This window comes from Onychostoma macrolepis, chromosome 22, assembly GCF_012432095.1.
Source record: "Onychostoma macrolepis isolate SWU-2019 chromosome 22, ASM1243209v1, whole genome shotgun sequence".
In the NCBI taxonomy this organism is placed as follows: Eukaryota; Metazoa; Chordata; class Actinopteri; order Cypriniformes; family Cyprinidae; genus Onychostoma; species Onychostoma macrolepis.
In genome coordinates, this window is record NC_081176.1 from 15,501,439 (window position 1) to 15,520,220 (window position 18,782).

General features: G+C 31.6%; 1 protein-coding gene across 10 annotated transcripts in view; it reads left to right on the forward strand.

Moving 5' to 3' along the window:
• The window catches only part of LOC131529757 (R3H domain-containing protein 1), a 43,710-nt gene that overhangs the window by 13,690 nt on the left and 11,238 nt on the right, over nucleotides 1-18,782 (forward strand). For 5 of the 10 annotated variants that reach the window (XM_058759629.1, XM_058759638.1, XM_058759634.1 and 2 more), the window contains exons 3-17: nucleotides 551-758; nucleotides 1,603-1,638; nucleotides 2,380-2,466; nucleotides 9,023-9,152; nucleotides 9,252-9,330; nucleotides 9,708-9,767; nucleotides 10,300-10,440; nucleotides 10,524-10,632; nucleotides 10,788-10,883; nucleotides 11,984-12,012; nucleotides 12,135-12,188; nucleotides 12,315-12,532; nucleotides 15,448-15,699; nucleotides 15,868-16,037; nucleotides 17,187-17,267. In XM_058759629.1, coding sequence (XP_058615612.1) covers nucleotides 582-758; nucleotides 1,603-1,638; nucleotides 2,380-2,466; nucleotides 9,023-9,152; nucleotides 9,252-9,330; nucleotides 9,708-9,767; nucleotides 10,300-10,440; nucleotides 10,524-10,632; nucleotides 10,788-10,883; nucleotides 11,984-12,012; nucleotides 12,135-12,188; nucleotides 12,315-12,532; nucleotides 15,448-15,699; nucleotides 15,868-16,037; nucleotides 17,187-17,267 — 1,719 coding nt within the window. In that variant the 5' untranslated portion in view covers nucleotides 551-581. The remainder of the gene's footprint in view (nucleotides 1-550; nucleotides 759-1,602; nucleotides 1,639-2,379; nucleotides 2,467-9,022; nucleotides 9,153-9,251; nucleotides 9,331-9,707; nucleotides 9,768-10,299; nucleotides 10,441-10,523; nucleotides 10,633-10,787; nucleotides 10,884-11,983; nucleotides 12,013-12,134; nucleotides 12,189-12,314; nucleotides 12,533-15,447; nucleotides 15,700-15,867; nucleotides 16,038-17,186; nucleotides 17,268-18,782) is intronic. The other 5 variants (XM_058759631.1, XM_058759632.1, XM_058759635.1 and 2 more) reach the window with 5 other exon arrangements.

An 18,782-nucleotide genomic window follows, 5' to 3' on the forward strand; every position in this document is an offset into this window, starting at 1 on the left:
TTTGACAATATATCTCAAAATTACAAATCCTGTGGTGAAGCCTTCATAAACTCAGAGTATTAATGAATTTGCATTCAAGAAATGGTTATGACTCAAACTCAGCATGACATTATTGATACTCATGATTAATAATATTCGTTTTAGATCTTCAAAGACATCGTTTAGTTACCAAATTGAGTCCGAAATGAATTTACTTATGAATTCTAATTATGTAGATTGACATTAGCCTGTAGGCTTAACTGATTGGCCGAGATCAATAATTAGGCACTTAGTCAGGTGGCTAATTAATGAATGCTACTATGGGAAATGGATATTAATTAGGTTACATGACCGCACACTCCAGGAAGGTTACAAAGCAGCTTCATACATGATTAATATTCATGAGGCAAGCCTTTGGCATTGTAGAATTTGTAACTTTGCCCAACCTGCTACATTTTTACAATTTTAACTTCAATTTGTTAGTGAAGAACCAGTAATTTTGACATCACAAGTTGAAATAAACATCATTAAGCTGTCAACTAAATCAGCAGTGTGTGTTTTTATCTCACAGGTGGTGATTTTCGGTCTTGCTTCTGAGGATAATGTCTGAATCTTCTCTGGACACCAGAAGTTGTGACGTTATGAAGGTTCTGGAGAGTGACGCGCCACACATGGCCGAACCGCCCGCGACCCTTAGTGACCCCCAACACGCACCCCAGAACAACGGCACACACGCCCAGGAGTGTGTGACAGACCAAAGCTCCTCCCATCAAACTCAGGTAAACCTGGTGACAGCAACGATGCATTATGGGTAATGTAGTCCAAAGCCAACAGAAAGAGATGAGATTGTAACCTCTAGCTAATGACTTGTTATGGGATGGTGGTATGCTGTTGCCGTGGTTTCCATTACCCTAATGTCTCTGCTTAAAGATAGAGATAAGACAATGAGATGAGTAGAATCAGCCAGTCGGGTCCAAGCTGGCGTGTGATTGGCTAATGCCAGGAAAGAGAGGGAGGACAGTTAATCTGCACCTGAAATCCTGCTGGTTTATCTGCAAACCCTCAGGGTGTGTGAGCGTGTGTGTGTGTGCGCGCGTGTGACTTTGCCACCATCTGCTCTTGGTGCATTGAGAAAGGGCAGCGGCCAGGTGCATTGAAACACATGCTGATCTCAGCTCTATTCCTCTCTCATTGTTCATTTCTCTCTCCTCTCCTGCACAATTAGCTGCTTCACTGGTGCACGTACTCCTTTAACGATATATATATTACCTGCAATAACGTGCAACACAACTTTTTGACCTTCTGGATTTGACACAATTTTCCAGGACTGGGCGATACATCAAATTATATAATAGAAATAGAAATATATAAAATAGAGCATTTAGAGCGCATATATATCATACACACACACACACATATGTTAAACATTTTACTTTTTTAATTACAAAATTTCTCTAATTACAAAAAAGAACCTCTTTATATTTCACATCAAACACAGAAATGTATCTCTATATACTTTATATATTTATATATGATGTATATAAAATTGTAGAAAAATGTAAGCATTTCATACGCTATGACAAACTATGTGCATTTTCCTCCCATTTTTCTGATTACCAACAGCTCGGCCAATCAGCACAGACTATTAAACGGTCCAAGGTACGGTATGATCACAGCATGTATTGGTTTGCTTTTTTTTTTTTGGATCCATTGGTTGTGTTTTGTTTGCCTGCACTCTGTGTGCCTTGCGAGAAAAAGAGAGAGAGAAAGAGTTCGACATTGCATTGTGGGAATAAAAGCCCCTGCTCAAGTCAGTAAAGAATAATAAATGTGCTTCGGGGGGATGCTGCGTTTAGCACTTCTGCGGCATGTACCGAGATGCTGGGGGTTTGTAAGACCCGAGCGCCACCTCCGGAGATTTTCCCACCTACAGTGGCGAATTCTGCTCTGCTCTTGATGCTGTTTCATCACTGCATTTTAAACAGCCGCACTGTTTTTTGCGATTATGTTGAGTGCGTGCATTGATGCGTTGTTTTTTTTATTTAATTTTTTTTTTAGTTGTTTTGACATTGCCTGCGAGAAACCATCTCTTGTGTTTATTATCATTTCTAAAAATAATAATTTGCACATGAAAAACTGTCAAGCTGCTTATTTGGTGTTTGTTTTGTGTTGTTCGTACTTTGAGATTTTCAGACTTTCAGGGGTGTCAGATCTTTACGTAAGTGGCCGTTTTAATAAACACGCTTCTAATTAACGATCTAATCGCAAACCCCTCCCTGAGCTCTGAAAAGTCTCCTGAGACGCTGCAAAATGGTGCTTGTGTATTTTTAGTTGCGTTGTTGGACATTCTTTTGCAAATGAGTGCCAGACGTTTTGGTAACCATGGTTACTCTCCTCCAGTCCAACGGCAAGTTAAAGTTAGTCCGCAGCTTGGCGGTGTGTGAGGAACCGTCTCCGCCTCCGCTCCGAGAACTGACGCACGAACAGGTAAACGTGTGTGTGTGGGTGTGTATACGGACTAGCATATTACTTTCTTTTTAGGTTATGTGACTTAGTTTACTTACTAATTCACAAACTGTTTAAAATAGAAATAGTACATTTCCGGTTGCGATTTTCTTAGTGTTTTTGGAAGAAGCCTCTTTTTCTGGTCATCAAGGTTGCATTTATTTGATTTAAAATACAGTAAAAACGGTAATATTGTGAAATATTATTACACTTTTAAATAACTTTTTTTCTATTTGAATATATTTTAAAATGTAATTTATTCCTGTGATGCAAAGCAAAATTTTCAGCATCATTACTCCAGTTAATGTCACATGATCCTTCAGAAATCATTCTAATATGCTGATTTATTATCAATTATGAAACAGTTGTGCCATTTCATTTTTTTTTTTTTTTTTTTGTGGAAACTGTGAAAAACTAAATTTAATAAATAAATTAAATTAAAAAAATTATTTAATACTTTTATTCAGCAAGGATGCGTGAAAGTGGCCAAAAGTGACAATGAAGACATTTTATAATGTTATTAAAAATATAATGTTGTTTCTAATAATGTAAAGAATCCTGAGGGGAAAAAATTTATCATGTATAAAAAATAAACTGTAATATGAACCATTATCAATAGTTTATGGTTCTCTAACTACCAAAAAAAACCACAAACTTTTTATATCGTCCAAATTTCTATTTTCTGTTACACAAATTAATGTTTAGTATTTCATTTATTATTTAATAATTTATGATTAATATATAAAATACTATATAATTAATATATACAAATATTTAACAGATTTTTTTACCATACATTTTTAATTTGTCCATTTAAATTAAATTTTAAACATTTTCATTATTTTTATATGTAATTGTCATTTATACATTGACAAAAAACATTTAATAACATGATCCAAATTTCCTACCTTTTTTTTCTGATTAACAACATCTTTCTTAGTGTTACAAAAGATTTCTATTACAAATAAATGCTGTTTGAAAAATGTATGATTTACACACAGAAAAAGGAGTACCAATAATAATTGACCAGCAAATCAACATATTAGAATGATTTCTGAAGGATCATGTGACATTAAAAACTGGAGTAATGATGCTGAAAATTCAGCTTTGCATCACAGGAATAAATTACATTTTAAAATATATTCAAATAGAAAACAAATATTTTAAATTGTAAAAATATTTCATAATATTACAGTTTTTACTATTTTTAATCAAATAAATGCGGCTTTGGTGAGCATAAGACGCGTCTTTCAGAAACAACAAACCGATTAACCTTTGTCCTTGCAGCCTACAATAATAACTCTGTCAAAATATCAGCACTGCTCTTAGTAGTAAAGATGCTTGCGTGTGTTTGAAGTGGGTTTTTCGCGCGTGCGCGTTTAATAGAGCTGTGCGTTTATTGAAGGTGCTTGTGTGCACACGCGTCCCCAGCGCACGATTGCATTCATCCATCATCTATACCAAATACAATTTTCCTGTCTCAGCTGCCGAGCGCAGTGGATTGCTATAATTGCCTGTTCTTATCCGAACCCCATTTTTGTTCTATTTATTAGGTTAGTCTGCAGCTCAGAGCCGCTATTAGGAAGCCCAGAGCTCGCCGCGGGCGGTCAGCACCATCAGCTCTTTGTATATGAGGCTGCAACTTTATTTGCACGTTTGGTTATTTCGTAGGGAGGTTATTGATGGTGATTTGCGAAAATAGGGTGTTTTATAAAAAGGGTTTTACAATAGTCGCATATTGATACGTCACGATTATTTTTTTGACAATGTAACATCAATACTTTAGGTTTCAACCCTGAATTTTACTTTTTAAATTTTTTTTATTTGTGAAAATATGTACATTTTGGAAATTTTTCTAGGCTGTTTTCAAGTGATTTTCTACAACTACTTTTTTTTTTTTGACAAGCACCAACTTTGAACCTTTCTTTTCTTTTACTCATTTATTTTCAGGTGTATTAATTTAATTAATTAATTTATTTATTTATTTATTTATATTGAATATTTATTATTTGTGTGTGTGTGTGAAAAGTATATATAAAATATATATATAAAAAAAAAATATATATATATATATATATATATATATATATATATCACTTTATAAATAACACTAAATTAATCTATAAAATTCTGTAATGTTCTATAATATCTCAAATATATTTTTAGAATTTTATATTTATTTTAATTATGTATTTTGTTTATATTTAATTATTTATAAAACTAAATGAATTTGTATAGTATACAAAAAATAAGTAATAACTTGGTATCGTTCATCTATGTCTGTACAATTGATTTATTACATCATATTTTCACAATTTTTTATATATTTATCACTTTATAAATAACACTAAATGAATCTATACAATTCTATAATGTTCTATAATATCTAAAATCTATAATATTCATCATATTCAATGTATTTTATAATTTTATATTATTTAAATGTGTATTTATTCATTTATTTTTATTTATAAAAACACTAAAATTTTGTATAATATATAAAATAAAATATAATAAAGTAATAACTTGTATTTTTTATCTATGTCTATATAATTGATTTATTACACTTGATGATAATCTATGAATGTTTTTATATACATTTTATATACATTTATGTTTTCCTCATTTTTAGGTAACATGCATATATTTATTATCTATATCTCTTTATTTATTTACAACACTTAAAAAACCTTTTTGTAGATTATGTATATTTATCATATTTATACATTTATCATAATTGTCATGTTTTTCAAAAGTAAAGCAAAGGTTGTTGTTATTTATTTTTTAAAATCATAAGCATTTGTGAAGAAAACAATACATTACATATGCAGGCCATACTGGTTATTGTTGACTTGAATTTTTATTTATTGGTTCTTATTTTATTTTTTATAAATATTGCAGTACTTGACTGTATAATATTTGAGACCGGCATCGGACAGTGTTGATGTCTTTTGAGCAACCTTGAAAAAAGAAACGATTGTCGTCTTTTCTCAATCGGAAGTCATGCAGTGTGAGAGCAGGTGAGAAAGAAAAGAGCTCAAGGTCTTTGTGGACGAACCGTCTGAAAGACGAATAAACGTCCTTAATCAAGTGTACGTCCTTGAACGAGTGAACGAGACTTCCTCCCCGAGGAAAGAGGGTCTCTATTCATAGACGTTTCTCATCTCTCTGTACCTTTCCCCTCTTTCGCTCTTTGACAACCTTCTCATTCACGATCCGTCCATTTGTCTTCTCTCTCACCGTCCCTCGTGTAGCGTGACATTTTTGTCCTCATTCAGAAGCTCGACAGCTAATTCGGGCCGGTCTTTCTTCTCTAGAGGAGTGAAGAGAAAGCCAGAGACCGAAAAAAAACAGCTGCTAACGAATTATAACGAACATAAACGCTTTCAGAAATGAAACCAATCATTGTTTACTACTAAAGGCCAGATTTACTAACAGCTTGCACCAGGGCAAACCATCTTTTGGCGTTAAAATAGTACTGTCAAGGATCTACTAAAGATACACAGTAAAGAATTGGCGCTGAAAAGGCGTGGACACAGTTATTTTTGCACCTGACCTTATTTCAGTGTTTCCCCTAGTTTTATGGCTTTGGGGGGGGGGCGGCAGCTTTGCGGGGAGGGGAGGGGAGGACATTTTTATGCCGTTTTTTCCCGACACAAAAATAAAGGGGATTTAATATTGATAATAACATTGAAGACATTGTATGATTATTCCTTGAAGATAAGGTTTTAGTAGTAGTAGCCTATTACGTTCTGCCCAATGTCTTCAAGTGAAACCGAACTTTTATTGTGACGGGTTGCCGTGAATACCTTTACATTTCTGTGTATATGATATGAGGATAGTTTCAAATTCTCATGAAGTGACTCTCAGAGCAGTTCTGGAGATGTTGTTCATGTATTTATGTCTTCATTTAGTGAGACGACAGACGTTAATATCACCGCAAGCACGCCCTCGTGCAAATAAGATAAATAACATAAGGCTATTTAGTTTGTTTAATAAAAGAACAAGGTATAGACCTGTTCTATAGGGAAGGTAACATTGAATGACGACTTTTGTGGTCTGGCGCGCCACTATAGAGAAAATAAAGGCGCCCCCCTAAAATAATGGTAGGGGAAACACTGTTATTTAATATGCATTTGTAGTAGTTTCCCTTTCAGAGGCAAAATTTATTGGAGAGTATTAAACTAGTGCAGTCAAACGATTAATCGCATCCAAAATAAAAGTTTTTGTTTACATAATATATGTATGTGTGCTGTGTATATTTATTTATGTATATATAAATACACACACATGCATGTATATATTTAAGAAAAATGTTACGTTTATATTAAATATATTTATATATAATATAAATGTTATGAATATAAAAATATAAATGTAAATACATGTAAATATTTTCGAAATATATGCTGTATGTGTGTGTATTTATGTATACATAAATATACACAGTACACATACATATATTATGTAAACAAACTTTTATTTTGTATGCGATTAATCGCGATTAATCGTTTGACAGCACTAATTAAAATGTATCACACAACGTGTATTTGCGCTATAATTTACACTGCGCTTGGTATATTGCGTTGGTCGATATGTAAATGAGATGTTGCGTCTGTGTTCTTTTAATTTGCACGTTGTCAGTAAATCACTCGCAGAAATTTCCATGCCCATCAGCGCTGTTTTGGAATTGCGCTCTCATCAAACTTAAATGATTTGCCGCTCTTTTCCCGTACGTTCAGCATCTAAAATGTGCTTTAAATAGCCGTAAACATAGTAAATATGTGATATTATGTGTCTTCTGAATTTATACCATCATTTTTATGATGCTTTTAGTTGTTTTTGGAGCTCGACAGCCCTGGTTCCCATTCACTTCCATTTGTATGGAAAAGAGCAGCGTGAGCGTTCATCTAAACGTCTCCTTTTCTGTTTTACCTAAGTCAGTCAGTCAGAAGGTTTGGGATTAAAAATAGTGAATAAATGATGACAAAATTATATTTTTGGGTGAACTATCTCTTTAAAGCCACTGCTGTTCATTTGGCTGCTCTTCCTCTCGCTCTGTGTTTGAAATAAAGCCGAGTTTTAGCATCAGAGTGAAGGATCATGGCGGGATCGAGTCCAAAGCTCACAGAAGGGCAGAATGATCTCATAACCTCCACAATCCTTCATGTTTCTCCTTGAGGGAGTTTGTAAATCCCATTCATGAAATATAAATTCATGTGCAGTCGAAACGGCCAAATGCCCTCTAAACCCGAAAGCCGCGCACCTGTATGGAATATATTTACTATAATGAACTTTCTGCTTGTACTGTCACTGAACAAAGTAGTTTTTGACTGTTAGGGTTCCAATTTAATACACTTTACAATATGATTATAATGAGCATTTATGAAATATGAGCAAACTAAATTTGTGTAAATCATTCACAAAGTATGAATGATTATCCATCAGTGGGTTTATTCTCAAAAAGTACCTGGCCAATATATAATCACTTTTTTAAATGTATTTAAATGTTTTACATTTTAATGAAGTTTTTGCATTTGATTGATAGATTTGATATTGGTTTAGCTTCCCCCCCCCCCCTTTATTGTAACTTTTGGCCAAAAATCTGTTGATATAGCAGTCTACTATAATCTAAGACTGAAACAATTAATTGATTTTTTTTTTTTATTATTTATTATTATTATTATTATTATTATTACTATATTGATTTTGGTTTAGATTTTCTTCCCTTTTGTGACATTTGGCCAAATATAAGTTGATATATCAGCCTATCACTGATGTTAATTATTAAACTAAAATGATTAGTATTGTTGGAATTTGTTGTTGTTATTATTATTATTATTATTATTATTATGTGCTTAGCTAAAATATCAGTTAGTAAAAATATTAATTTAATTATTAATTTGATTTAATTAATGGGTGAGTTTAATAAGTGAACAAGTAAGTTAAAGAATTTGTTACCAATATTATTGTCTGATATATTTGTATATTACTAATGTATATAAAGAAAAAATCTTAAGAAATTTTACTTATGTCCAGTACATTGATCAATTACAAATCTAAAAAATTTTTCTTCTCTTTGATATTTTGCAGAGCATTATGGAACATTTCGTAATTTAGCTTTAATAGTTTTTATTTGATAGTTTAGGGTTTATATTGAACTTCTTTTGTTCTTTGTTGTGATTTGTTATGTGAGAAAAGACAAGTCTTTATTACTTGAGATGATTACAAAGTGTTCTGCTAATTCTCTTCGCAAACTATTTTAATCAAACTCCTCTGATTAGCTGCAGCAAAGGGAAAGAGATCATAATTAGCTTTAAATTACCTTTCTCACTTCATAATGACAAAAAAGAGCCATTGTTTGTCTTCTAATCATCAAAAAAGTCTAGTTTTTGGTGACTGGGGAAAAATATAAACGTTCTTAATGCTTCCGGAATGTGAATGTGTGATAATATCAAATACATCTTGTATTAATGGAAAATCTCTCTGCACTTTTATCATTTCTAAATGTGTTCTATAATGTGTTTGTTTTTAACAGGAAAAGATTCATATCGAGCTCAGTCAGTCTTTCGAAAAAGATGAAACGTCCATCAAAAATGAGGACAGTGAGAAAATCTCAGAAAAGCCAGAGAAAACAGACCCACTGTCCAAGAAGACACTCTCAAGAGGTGTGTGTGTTTGTTTTTTTGGCAGACGAGGTGTTTTCTCACCGGCCAGATGGATGCAACAGAATGTGTGTGATAAATCTCTCTCTGTCTCTCTCTCAGATCCCAGTCAGGACTACACAGACTCCACAGGAGTAAACCTCCACGAGTTTCTGGTCAACACGCTGAAGAACAACCCCCGGTGTGTGAAAATCCCCCCGCCGTCACACGAGCGCCACCGCTACTTCCTGTCGCTTCATTCAGCTCCTTCCAAAAATCCTTTTTAAAACGTGCACTTGTGTACTTTAAATAGAGACACATACATTTTTATTTTTTTATTTATATTTTTTTTACCATTAATACTTTGTTATATTAATCATATATGATGTTTATTAATAATTGTAATGTTTTTATTTTTTAAAAGTATAAGAGGAACGCTGTTTTGCACATGTCTTGCGTTTCTTGTTGGGTGTTAATGTGGGGCTTGTAGGCAGACATTTGAATATTGTGGCTCTTGTGCACTGGATTCTCATCAGGTTGATGAGCTGTGATAAATGCTAATGAACGCTGTTCTTACAGGGACAGAATGATGCTGCTGAAACTCGAGCAAGATATTCTGGACTTCATTAGTAACATCGAGTAAGTCGAGCCAAAAAAACTGAAGAACAGTTGAAATTTACACAATTTCTTTTCATGTTTCAGGTCTATATGCATGTATGTATATTATTTCGACTGAACATTCATATATATATAAACATATGTGACCCTGGACCACAAAACCTTCCGTCTTAAGGGTCAATTTTTCAAAATTGAGATTTGTACATACATTTCCATTGATGTATGGTTTGTTAGGATCGGACAATGTTTGGCTGAGATACAACTATTTGAAAATCTGGAATCTGAGGGTCACCTTTAAAAGAAGAAAATCGCCTTTAAAGTTGTCCAAATGAAGTTCTTAGCAATGCATATTACTAATCAAAAATTAAGTTTTGATATATTTACAGTAGGAAATTTACAAAATAACTTTGTGGAACATGGATTTAATGCACCTTTATAATATATAGTTTATATATTATAATATATATAAGTTTATATTATATAATCATAATTAAATGAACATATTAATGTAGGCAACTCTATATAATTATTTATTTATGTATTCTTGTCACAGAAGTCAGAAGAGGAAGTTCCCCCCGATGACATCATACCACAGAATGCTACTTCACAGGGTGGCGGCGTATTTTGGGCTGGACCATAATGTCGATCAGACCGGGAAATCAGTCATTATCAACAAAACCAGCAATACTAGAATGTATGTGTGGATTTCAACTAACCTCGGTTGTCAAAACTATAACTTTTTTTTTTTTTTATGTAACACTGTTTTTTCTCTTACAGTCCAGATCAGAAGTTTTCTGAACACATTAAAGATGATAAAACAGATGATTTCCAAAAGCGGTACATCTTAAAGAGAGATAACTCCAGCCTGGACCAGGATGATGGCAGGGTGAGAAATATATACTAACATTCAATAAGCTAAAAATGTAGTACTTATAAATTCTCCTTGAAATAATCCACAACCAACAAATAAATGTAATATGTGTAATAATTGGCACAATACAGCAGTCAGGAATATAAAGTGTGTGTGTGTGTGTGTTTTAGCTGCGGATGCGTCTTAAGGACGACAGACGGAGTAAATCGATAGAGGAGCGAGAGGAGGAGTACCAGCGAGCCAGAGACAGGATCTTTGCCCAAGACGTGTGTCTCCACATCTTAATACAAACCTGTTATTTACTAATGACATTTATTATTAGTTTATTTTTGTTTATTTCTACTAGAATAAGTAATACATAACACTAATAATGGATATGTGTAGTGTTTATTATTAAAATAATGTAGAATGTTTGTAATTAAAAGAAACCACAACTTTGTGTTATAAATGTTCATAATTTATAGTAGTTCATTTAAGCTTAATTAATAAACTGTTTAATTAATTACAATTGTAATTTTACATTGCAATAGTTTAAATGAAGCTGGAAATGTTCATCTGTTTCAAAAATAGCAATTTTATTCACAATATGTTTTTGTGAATATATTATGTGAATATGAATTTAATACATATAACTGGAATGTATTTATTAGAATAAACCTCAACTTTGTTTTATAAATGCTTATATGTTTACCAGTAGTTAATTAGAGTTTAATAATAAATGGTTTAGTGTGTTAGAATTTATGTAGTTTAGATAAAGCTAAAAAAACTGTTCTGTTTTAAAAGTAGCGTTTATTTATTCACAATATTTTTTTGTAATTTGTTTATAAAAGTATATATATTTTTTGTTAAATGTATAAATTACTACATTTAATAAATGCAGCTAGAATGTTTATTATTAGAATAAACCACAAATTTGTTTTTTAAAATGTTTATAATTTATAATAGTTATTTTGAGCATAACTAATAATTGATTTAGTTCACTACAGGTTTTTTGCAGTTTAGATAAAGCTAGAAAATTTCATGTTATGTTTCAAAAGTACCATTTTTATTCACAATTATTTTATTCACAAAAGTAGTTATTTATTTATTCACAATATTTTTCAAGTAGCCTATATATAAATATAATTTAATAAACTTAATATATATAAATAAAATGTTTTATTATCAGAATAAATGTTTTATAATGTATAATAGTTCATTTAAGTGTAATTTATAAATATTTTAGTTCATTACAGCTACAATATTAAGCTGGAAATTTTCATGTTGTGTTTCAAGATAGATAGGTAGATGCTTTTTATCTATATTGTTGTATTTTCCCTTTTTTTGGTATTTATTTTTTAAAATGTGTGTCTATTTTCATCTGCAGGGACAAGAACATTTCCCGTTTGATAACAGGTAAAAAAAAAAATGACATAGCATTGCTAGCAAATTATCTGTGAGAGCTTCTTTTTTTTCAATTGTTTGTCTGTTGCCTTATGTATCTTATAATCTAATTATAATGTTTAAATTCCCTGTAGAATTCAAGAGGACGTGACTTTCATCAACACTCAGCAAAGACGACAGATATTCAGGTAGTTTTGTTTGTGTGCTTCGTTTATTTGCTTAATTATGTAGCATTTTAAGAGTCAGTGGTTTAGCGCATTTTACTAAAGAGTAGCCCTGGTTTGTTTGTTTGTTTGTTTGTTTGTTTTCTTCAGATTGAGAGACGGGCACTCGGGAAACAGTCGTCAGAGCAGCTCCGAGAACGAGCTGAAGTATTCGGACCCTCGGCCCTGGAGCAGCACGGATTCAGACAGCTCCCACAGGAACCTGAAGCCTGCCATGACTAAAGCCAACAGCTTCAGCGGCATCAGCCTGCTGATCCGAGGAGACAGTACAGCCAGCAGCAAGAGCACCGGGAAACTGTCCAAAACCAGTAAATAACTCGCCCTCCTTCACCTGGAGACTTCGTAGATATGCACGATAGACAGATTTTGAGTGGCACCAACGATGGATGTTTTTTTAGATTAGAAATCGATCCCGTTTCCTGCGTCAACATGAAATCGAAATGAAGCCAGTTTACTTAATCGTTCGTAAAGTTATTGCAAAACCTTTCATCTAAATATAATAATTGTTCCTGCCTCTGAAACGACTTTCTGTTTCTGCTGACATCATCAAGGCCCTATGTTTAAGCCCCGCCCATTTAGTTTTCTGTCATATTGAAATAATGTTCAATTAATATTTGGCCATTTTTTTTATTTTTTATATTCTTTAGTGAATTTGGAGACTTATGTACAAAATTAAATTTCAACTTATTTAAAAGTAGTATATTATCGAAGCCCGTTTCAGCCACTGAATTAAAGTAAAAAAGGTAATTGCGACCTTTTTATCTCACAATTCTGACTCTGAAATATAAACTCACAATTGCGAGTTATAAAGTCAGAATTGAGAGATATAAACTCAGTTCTGAGAAATGCGAGTTTATATCTCAGAATTCAAAGAATAAAAGTCAGAATTGCGAGTTTGTATCACAATTCTGAGAAAAAATTTCCTTTTTTTTTTTTTTCAGTGATGGAAACGGGCTTCCATAGTATATTCCTCTTTAGTTATTCGAAAGCAAAACGTTTGTCTTGATGATCTTTCAGCAACAAATATTAATTGTTTTTGCCTCTGAAACAACATACGTTTATGCTGACATCATCAAGGCCTTATGTTTAAGCTCCTCCCCTTCAACTTCCTGTCATATTGAAAACCTATTCACCATCAAGTTTAAATCTTGATGTATAAAATTAATTTCCTAAAGTAATATTTTTTTTTACGCTGAATATTGTTTCGTTTGGAATGTTACGTTACAGAATCAAATAGTTTGCAAACATTAGTTTTGCGTTGATTTTAAAATAGTGTTCTGTAAATAGTGTTGATTTAAAAATGAATCAACGCTAGAGCTTCAGTGTCCAGTCCATTTAAATTCTGGCATTTATAAGTTTGTTTAAAGTAATTTTCAGCCTAATCAGATGGTTTAAAGTTAAAATTTAAAATAAAACATTTTAATATTCGTCCATACTGATTATAGTCCCTAATATATCGTGCATCCCTACATGTCTGTGGTTTTTAAATAAAGCTAATATAATTTTTTCAGACTGTATTTCATGTTGAAATTACTGTTTTCAAATTCTAAATTCGACAATGATGTAAACTGTTTTGACTGTTTAGAAATTTGGGGGTAATTCCAACATGAGCCCTAAATCCAAAAATACTGCTATTTTAGAAGTAATTTAGACATTTTTGAGATCTTTTCTAGTTTGTCTTAAGTGTCCAGATACCTCCAAGTGTGTTTTGACTTTCACCATCCCAGTCCTGCTTTGCTATGCTCAGCATTTTGTTCTTTTGAAGACCTTTTTTTTTTTTCTTTTTTCTTCATTTCTTGTTCTTGCTTTAGGCAGCCGTGCATTGAGTATGTGCATGTGTGTGGCGGAAAGCATCTCTTTGCCCTCTTTTCACCCATTTCATGTCCATTTGAGGAACAGCTAAGAGAACACATTGATATTCCGAGCTGTCTGCTCTCCGGCTTCATTGGTTATTTATGCTCTGGCATTTAGAAGCTCAAGGAGTTGACGCCAATATATATTTATAATTTTTAATATTTAATGACGCTCCTCTTCCGCTCAGCAACCGCTGGATCATTCCTCCTGCCCAGTTACATTTGAACAGCCCTACAAATTATTGCAAATGGTGTTATGTTGATATCCAGTGGTTTCATCAGGATTTTTTTTTATTTATTTATTTTTTTGGTTGCTTCAGGATATAAACAGATAAGAAATAATGTATTATTTAATTTTGTTCATTTATTTTAATTAGTAACTTTTTTTATTTTATTATTTCATATCAATATTTTGTTGAATTTTCTTTTTAATCAGATTATTTTAAATAATTTTTTTTTTTTTTTAAGATATGCCTTTCAGTCTAATCAGTCCGTGTAAAAATATTAATTAATAAACAATAAATAAAACATAATTATTTAAAAAAAATAGACTTGAATAATAAAAATATAAACATTTATTAAAGGTAAAGTAATAAATATGACTAATTACAAATTAATAATAAAACTAGTTATTAAATAATGTAATAATTCTTTATCCAATTTTTTGTTGGTTGCTTCAAAATATGAACATCAGATAAGAAATTGTGAATTTTTATTTATTTTTATTTTAATTAGTAACTTTAGTTCATTATTTTTATTTGCTAACAAAAATTATTTGTGTAATTTATGAATATATATATATATATATATATATTTATTTATTTATTTATTTATTTATTTTTAAAATAGTACTTTATGTGGTTTGCAGGTATATCAATATTTAGTAATTTTATTTTAATTAGATTAATACCATTTTTTTAGAAATACTTTTCAGTCCGATCAATAAGATTTTAAGTAGTTTTCAGCAAGTTGTGATGTATTGTGATTCTTTTGAGACTATTCTGAATAAATCCATAAAAAGTAAGAAAAATAATAATAATAGTATACGTATTAATAAAAAATAGACTAAAATATTAATATTAATTAATAAAAAAAAAAAATAGGTTTTAAATAAATAAAAAATATTGATATATGAATTTAAAATTAAGAAAGATTTAATCAAATCAATAAGAAATTTACTAATTCAAATTTTTGCAAATAATAGCTAGAAGAACCATCATCGGATTCGTCTTTTTGGGACTGATTTCTATTTGATCCAGCATGCATGGTTCTTTTTCCTTCCTTATGCCCCGCCCATCAACCCCTCTTCATTCATCCTCCATACCTTGTATGTGCCAGTAAAAGCTCTTTCGTTCTTCGCCCTCCTTCAGGTTCAGACTCTTCTAGTAGCGTAGGTTCTTCTTCCGGGTCGCTCTCTCGGCAGGCTCAGCTGCCGTTACCCGCCCCCGTTCTGCCCCAGCCCGGTCGGGGCTTCACCGTGGCCCCTGCGGCCCCTCTACCGGCCCCGGCGTCTCAGAGCGCGACTACTAACACTAACATTAATACTAACGCTAGCTTCTACATCGTTCCTCTGGACAGCAGCGCCATCCCGCCGGGCAGCGTGCTGCTCAATCCACAGACAGGTTGGTACCATCTGACCGACTCTTACAGTACCTCAAAGGATGGAGGTTACGCTGCGTCAGTTTTTATTCGCGATACTAACTTTTCGTACTAATTTATTGATGCGCAAATGAAATCGAGTTCAATGCCCATTTGGTTTTCTGACAGTTTGTTTGGTTTGTCTTCTACAGGTCAGCCTTTTGTTAACCCTGATGGCAGTCCAGTGATCTACAACCCCACTATGACATCACAGCAGGGGCGTGGCCAGCAGCCCATGACTCTACATCCTCCCCCACCCCCTCCTCCTCCCCCTCTGCCTCCTCCCCCTCAACCTCAGCCAGCCAATCACCTTCTAGCACAGGTCAGGAAAAACTCTTTTTTTTTTTTTTTTTTTTTAAATGTTTTGTTTTTCTTATTATTTTGGAGTTTTATATTTAAATAATCATTTTCATTATTTGAGTGTACTTTTCTTTTTCTTTTTATTAATTTTTACAAAATGTTTTAACTTTTTTAATTTATTTAATATTTTTACATTTAAATAATTTAGTTTCATTTTTAGTGTAATTTATTTTTAATACATTTTCATTGTGTTTTCAAGTATTTTTTATTAGATAAAAATAAAATAATTAAAATGAATAAAATATTTAGTTGAATTTATCTTATTTTTAATATGTAATGTATTTAGTTACTTTTTAAATTTTAATTCTATTTACTAGTTGTAATTTTTAATACTGAATATTAAGTATTAAAAGTTTTCTTTTAGATGAATATCTTATTTTTAACATAATTTAACATTAAATTTATTACATTTAATCACATTGCTTATTTAAAAATATATTATAATATAGTATTTTATTTTATATCTATCTATATTTATATCTATATATTTTCTATCATAATTTTATTCAATTTACTTAATTTTTTTTCAAAGAATTAGTTTGTTTTATTTAGTTTAGTTTTTCTTATTTTTAATTGCTGAATTTGTCTGATTTTTAAAAATAATATATTTTTTACATTAATTTACAATTTAGTTAACCTTTTTTCTTATGATTCATGATAGTTCATTTTTATAATTTAATAATCTTTGAATGTCTACAGTCAAAGCAATATTTAAATGATTAGTTATCATATTGGTAATTGGCTATAACAATATATCTGATGGCTGTCAGTATCTCTGTTTCAACAGTTATGCTTAAAAATACAATAACACACAAAAAAATGAGATTTATTATTCAGATTTTTCCTTTGCTGTTTATACTGTATACATTTAAAGTATTGGTCATCATTGTATTGATTATCTTTCATAACACAAAATTATATGTTGTTTTGTTAATATGGTAAAACTTCCCCCCATACATTTTTACATATGGTGCTAGTGAAAATGTTAGTTGTCTTCAGTGGTTAATATTGGTTTCTCTGCCGTCTCTTGGGTTCTCATTGGTTCTTCTGTGTTTGTCTGATGGTCTGTTCCTCTCTGTGCGTCTGCGTGTCTCTTCTCTCTCCTCTGCAGTCGTCTGCTCAGCCTGTGCAGTTTGCTGCGGTCTCTTGTCCTCCTCTCCTGCCTGGTGCTTTCACTCAACAGTACACTGTGGTACTTCTCTCCTCCTTCACTATCACTCCATCATAACGCCTACCCTTCTGAAAACGTCTCTTCTCTCTTTCTCCCGCGTATTTATCAAAGAGGCCATATCATGGGAAGCATGGAAATAATTTTTCTTGTTCTTTTTGATTGTAGTTCATTCTACGATACATACATACCATAATATCCACATCTCACAAAATAATGTTTAATTTATATAGCACCTTTCCGACACTCATAACATAAGTTTTAATTTGACTTTTTATCATTTTATTCATTATGATTTTATTTTTTACTAAATCATAGTCAAAGTATTTATACTTTTGAAATAAGTTCAATATATGATACACGCATACATATTAATCACAGCGTTTAAACTTTTAAAATGTATTTATATTTTTTGTTCTTTCGAGAAAAAGTACAATGTACATACTAGAACATTCACAACTATTAAACTTTATTAAATGTTTTATTTTTATTCATATTTCATTTATTATTTTATTTATTTATTTTGTCAGATTTTGTTCTTTTCAAATAAATTAATATACAATATATATATATATATATATATATATATATATATATATATATATATATATATATATATATATATATATATATATATATATATATATTTTTTTAGATTTTTTTTTATAGATATTTTTAGGTTTTTAATACATTCAATATATGATACAAATAAACATTACAAAAGTGTACAATATGGCCTCTTTAATATTTAGTTTTTGTCCTTTTTTTCTATTCTTATTTTCCCAGTCTTTATTTTTTTTTTTCTTTTGTCTTACCCCTTATTCTTCTCCTCAGTAATTAAAAAATAAATAAATAGTATTTTCCATATTCTGTTGCCATCCAGTTCATGATCTCCGTGTGTCACAGGAAACCAAAGAAAGTGCAGTTTATTTCTGTCAGTTTTATTGATTAATCCCTCCAAAGTTTCCAAACGAGCCCCGTGTGAGTTGGTTATACCCGGTGGAGGGGCTCATGACTGAATTGGGTCACTTCTGTCATATTTCTTACTGTGTGACCCGTTTCTACCAAATATAACACCCTCATTAACAAATTCAGACCACATCATTAATTAATGGCAGCAGATGTTGTTACTTTATTAATAAAACGACGTGTGGCGGTTGTGGCACCAGGCAGGGTCTCTGGTCCTGGTGGATGCTGGGCCGGACTTTGATCTGTGCTGGTTTTTAAAGCTTAAAGTCCTCCATGTGACGCCCTGGTTTAGTTTTTGAAAGCGTGTGATCCACTTCCACTTCAAAAATATCTCCTTTTGCTGCATAATCAAATGAAGACGGACTCTTGGGCTTCAAATGAGAGAGATTGATTGATTGTAAAAATGACCCAATTCTACTTTTAATGTTATTTTTTTTAATTATCTAATTTATATTTGGAAAATGGCCTTTTCTAATACTAATTTTTAGTAGTAAAGTAGTATTAAAAAATAAGTTAGTAAAGTCAATGATTTCCTACATAGCTGAGTTAGTTTCACTCGAACTCTTTCTT